The following is a 2,450-nucleotide window of genomic DNA, read 5'->3' on the forward strand; positions in this document are numbered from 1 at the left end:
AAGTGGCCCAGGAGCAGAGCAGGGCTCGGATGCTGCTGAGAGTTGGTTCTGGGGCAGGGACTGCCTGCCCATGTGGGGATGTGTGTGTGGCCTGGTTAGGGGCCTGCACCGGGCCTGGGGCTTCCTGTAGGCTCCACCACCCCCTGGGAGGCAACCAAGTAGCGCTGCCTGGTGGTCTGGACCACGCCACCCATGCAAAGCCTTCCACTGGCACCTGCTGTGCAAGAGCAGTGATAGGAACACCCCAGCTTTGCCCCCACCCCAGCCGTGCCCAGGACAAATGCTCCTGAGTCCCAGTGTTTGCTCGCATTTTATTCCTCTGCCTGTGTCTGCAGCACAGTGGGCCTGGGCCCTGGCCACCAGCCCCTACGGTGTGCTGCCACTAGGCTCCAGGCCCCGGCTCTGCCAGTATTCCCGCAGCCAGCCCAGCCCTTCCACCGTGTCACCTGCAACAAGAAGGAGATGCACAATGGCCATAGGTACCCCCTCCCTCCTGCTGGACAACACCTCCCTCCATGCAGAAGGGAACAGGCTGAACAGACCTGGCTCTTGCTGCCAGCCCAAGTCCCCTGCCACATTCCTGCCTGACAGACCCCAGGAGCTGCTGCCCCAGCTACACACGTCTGCGCTCTGCCTGGGGCTTTCCCATGGGGCGCAGGGCCCCAGGACAGGGTAGCAGCCCCCTGCACCTGACCCACTCACCTCGTGGGGTGTACTCGCACCCCACATAGCCTGTGTAGCCCAGCAACTCCAGTTGCTGGAAGAGGTAGGGGAAGTTCACCTCCCCATGGCTGTCAGGCTCCTGCCGCGCTGGCACCTGTGCGATCTGCACGTGACCTGTGGCAGCAGATGGGAGCAGCTATGGGGATGCTGCCATAGGTGGCAGCCCCCACTTGGACCCTGCAGCCCTGCTGCAAAGGGGCAGCTCCCTCCTGGTCCCTTGTTGTGGGGGAGCCTCACCAACAAGGGGGAAGTAGGTCTCCAGAGTGCGCGTCAGGTTCCCCTCCATAATCTGGCAGTGGAAGATGTCCTGCAGGCGAGAGCCAGGGTGTGGGCAGGCGCCAGGCAGCCACACCTGACCATGCCTCCCACTGTGGCAAGCAGGGGCCACTGGGCCATCCACAGGCACTGGCACTGGCCCCTGGGAGCCAGGCTGGGCCCAAGGCCTGAGCCCAGACTCTGGGCAGATGGAGCGGGATGGCTGCCTAGAGCTTATGAGTTGTGTCATGGCACCCAATGCCCCAGGACCAGAGGGGCATGGAGGTGCAGCAGGTGACTCACCAACTGCAGCTTCAGGTTGGGCCGTCCCACCTGCTTCAGGATGGCAGCGGCTGGAGGTGAGAGGGGAGCAGGTCAGGCTGGTCCAGCGAGGGCCCAGGCCGTTCCCCAGGTGAGGGCAGCTGCTCACCTTGCTGGGTTGTGCTCAGAAAGTACCGGGGATCAGTAATGCGGGTGTTGATCGGCTCCAGCAGCCCCACCATGTCCTCCTGGAGCCGGAGCCAGAGCTGCAGGTCAGGGGCTGCCCCATCATCCTCCCTCCCTCCCCTACCCTCGTGCCTGCACCAGGCAGCCCTGCGGCTGGGGCTGGGACCAGTACCTGGGCCAGGACATCGGCCGCGTGCCGCAGGTTTTCAACAAAAGTGGCCTCCATCTCTGCAGCCAGTGCCACCCGGTCTGCACCCTCGGGCACCCGCCCGGCCATGATGTGGATCCTGCAGCAAGGAGGGGCAGAGCCTGTGGCAGGAGGCTCCGTGCCCAAGGCCACGGGTGGTAGGATCGTGGGCCAGGGACCCAGGCTGGCTCTGTGTCAGCCGACCAGCACCAGGCTGGAGGGACAGCCTCGTGGGCCAGTGACAGGCCGTACCCCAGGGCAGCACAGGCGGCCGGTGCCCTCGCTGTGTGCCTGCCACCGCAGCTCGGCCGCAGGAGCCTGGGGAGCAGACAGCACCCGGGGGGCAGCGCGACCCGCACGGGGACTGCCGGACAGCACCGGTGCTGCCCGCCCCACGGTGTGGAAGGGGGGGGCACTGCAGCCTCCAGGAGCATGTCCCCCGCGTACCTGGGGCAGGCCACCCCCTCCCCCCCGCGTACCTGGGGCAGGCGAGCTCCCGGGCATAGCGCACGGCCAGCGCGAGCCCCTGGCGGAAGTCGTGCTGGCGCCCGGGCACGGCGCCCAGCCCCATGTCGCCCCGCGCCACCGCCCCTGCGCACAGCACGCGTCAGTGCCCCGGGGTCCCCCGCGCCCTAGGGCCCGATCCCGGGCTCCGGGGACCTGGTGGGGGCAGTGATTCCGGGGGGCCCGATCCCGGGGGTGGCATCACAGTCCGCGAAGACTTGATCGGGGGGGCCCGCACCTGGCGGCGTGTTGAGCAGCACGAGGCGCAGCCCGGCGCGCTCCAGGACCCTGCGCAGGTCACGCGTCAGTGCCCCGGGGTCCCCCGCGCCCTAGG

At 67.8% G+C, this 2,450-nt stretch overlaps 1 protein-coding gene across 1 annotated transcript; it reads right to left on the reverse strand.

The window, feature by feature from the left end:
- Window positions 1–292: 292 nt before the first annotated feature.
- Window positions 293–2,414, reverse strand: HYI (hydroxypyruvate isomerase (putative)). Its single transcript, XM_019531649.1, has 8 exons — window positions 2,355–2,414; window positions 2,092–2,203; window positions 1,598–1,712; window positions 1,409–1,487; window positions 1,282–1,331; window positions 961–1,030; window positions 703–837; window positions 293–446 (listed from the first exon to the last, which is right to left on the reverse strand). The coding sequence occupies exons 2-8, from the start codon at window positions 2,181–2,183 to the stop codon at window positions 367–369; spliced, it is 621 nt and encodes a 206-aa protein (XP_019387194.1). The 5' UTR covers window positions 2,184–2,203; window positions 2,355–2,414; the 3' UTR covers window positions 293–366.
- Between the last annotated feature and the right edge of the window lie 36 nt (window positions 2,415–2,450).

Source organism: Crocodylus porosus, unplaced genomic scaffold (assembly GCF_001723895.1).
Source record: "Crocodylus porosus isolate Cpor-Errol unplaced genomic scaffold, CroPor_comp1, whole genome shotgun sequence".
Taxonomy (NCBI): domain Eukaryota; kingdom Metazoa; phylum Chordata; order Crocodylia; family Crocodylidae; genus Crocodylus; species Crocodylus porosus.